The following is a 1,928-nucleotide window of genomic DNA, read 5'->3' as shown; positions in this document are numbered from 1 at the left end:
TTATACTTGAAATGCATGTCACCGATACTTAAAGCACATTGGGTATTGTTCTTGGTGTAATCCAAAGCCATCTGGGTGTTAGTGGGTTTCTCTTTCTTACAATTATTTTGTTAGTGGCAATATGATATCTAAATTGACCATCAAGTACATTTCAGTTGATTGTAGTAGCCATCATTTACCTGTTTTTCAAGGAAATGTTTGTGTGAGTACTCTTTGGATGCAGCACATATTGATATTGATTTATTTTTAAAATGTAGGTGGCAAGTTTTTAATATAATTTTTAACTTCTTAACTGAACAACAGAAGCAGTGAGCCAAAGGTTTTTATGTCCACATCTTCTAATTTTCTTGTCATTTTTCAGTGGTATCAGATTCTTTGAATCAGTGTAACTTTTGCTTCTAATCTGCTTTATGTTTACACAGACCTCTAAATCAATGTGCCTGAGGTTGGTTTTATCCTTTGCTACAAAGTATAAGTCACCATAAATGTCAACGCTAGAGGTGGGCTTTCTGCATGGGCTCTATATTCATTAATCTCAGCTCTTCTCCTTGCTTCTGGGTTTTACATCTACGTTCTGGCTGATGTATTCTACATATAATTTTCATGTTTTAGTCAGTATCCACTTTCTGAATCACCCTTTGATATAAAATGTACCTTGCTTTAACTGTAAATTACACAGTTTTACTAACTTTTTAATTGCTGTTTTAAATGTATTACTAAGCGAAAATCACTATAAAGTATCATGAGCTAAAAGAATACAAGATGCATTTATATATTAAATGATAAGAATTTAAATGGGGCATATGTGGATGTGTAAGCATACATTTGTAAAGTATGTAAAGTATACATCTTAAGTTTCTACCAAACAAAAATTTAATTGATTATACACTAATGTTTAAATGATTGTGCTCAACTTTTCTAGATATATTAGGAGTTTCTACTTTTTGTTTCTATAATATGCCTTTAGCTATTCTTATTTGAATTTAAGTCAGTTTCAAATAGAGCACTCTCTCTAAAGTTACAAAGCCTCTATCTTAAGCAACATTATCTTCCTTAATTTCATTTATTAGGTTGATCAATGGGAAAGACAGTAATTTATGTTCAAAAAACAGAATAAGCTTTATTTGATTTAATTTTTTAACCTCTTCTCTTTACCCTTCAAAAGAAGCATTTTAGTGATTATAGTTATATGATAATCTAATTGGAATTGAATGGATAAAAATCAATTTGGTATGATTTTTTTTTTTTAAGATTTTTTATTGGGGAATTGGGGGATGGGAACAGCACTGGGGAATTGGGGGAAGGGGAACAGACAAGTTGCTGTCGCTGCAGCCTACACCGTCGCCGGCGACTCATGGCAGCCCAGCTCCAGGTTGAGTTGTTGTTCAGCATCTTAGCTATAGAGGGCAGTGTCACTGGCTCTCATATGTGGGATCTGAACCGGAGCCCTCTGGCGTCCCAAGCCAGCTCTTAACCACCACGCCACTAGGCCGGCCCTGATATAATTTTAAATGGAGTAAAAATACTTTTGAATGTGTTGAAAAACAAAACATACGAGTCTGAACATAGTTCAGTCAAAACAGTAATTGAGAAAAGTAGGACAAATATTGTCAATGGGTTATATGCATAAAAAATACTATTATCCTTCTGATGACAGGAGGATGTTGTTTATTTGTTCAGATTTGTGATAAAAGGTTGAATAATTCCAATTCAGTTTTACCCTCATGTGCTGTGAATGATTTATATTTTAGGGCTCTTATGCTAATTATCATATTATTCTGCTTTATGGACAATGAAGTTTTCTTTCTGTTTTTCTTCTTAGGAAATGGTGGCTGCTGAGAAGAAGAAACAGACTGTTGCAGAGCAAGTGATGACAGACCACTTATCCAGGTGAGAGCTAGAAACTGGTAACAGAAATCCATTCGGAA

The 1,928-nt window shown here is 34.1% G+C and overlaps 1 protein-coding gene across 3 annotated transcripts in view; it reads left to right on the top strand.

Moving 5' to 3' along the window:
* The window catches only part of CAPS2 (calcyphosine 2), a 36,390-nt gene that overhangs the window by 4,331 nt on the left and 30,131 nt on the right, over positions 1-1,928 (top strand). For all 3 annotated transcript variants that reach the window (XM_019634055.1, XM_019634054.1, XM_019634053.1), the window contains exon 2: positions 1,823-1,890. In XM_019634055.1, the coding sequence (XP_019489600.1) occupies positions 1,823-1,890 (68 nt within the window). The remainder of the gene's footprint in view (positions 1-1,822; positions 1,891-1,928) is intronic.

The sequence above is a fragment of the Hipposideros armiger genome, unplaced genomic scaffold (assembly GCF_001890085.2).
Source record: "Hipposideros armiger isolate ML-2016 unplaced genomic scaffold, ASM189008v1 scaffold_1485, whole genome shotgun sequence".
NCBI classification, from domain to species: Eukaryota; Metazoa; Chordata; class Mammalia; order Chiroptera; family Hipposideridae; genus Hipposideros; species Hipposideros armiger.
Note: the sequence above shows the minus strand (reverse complement) of the source record. Positions and strands in the feature narration are given on the sequence as shown.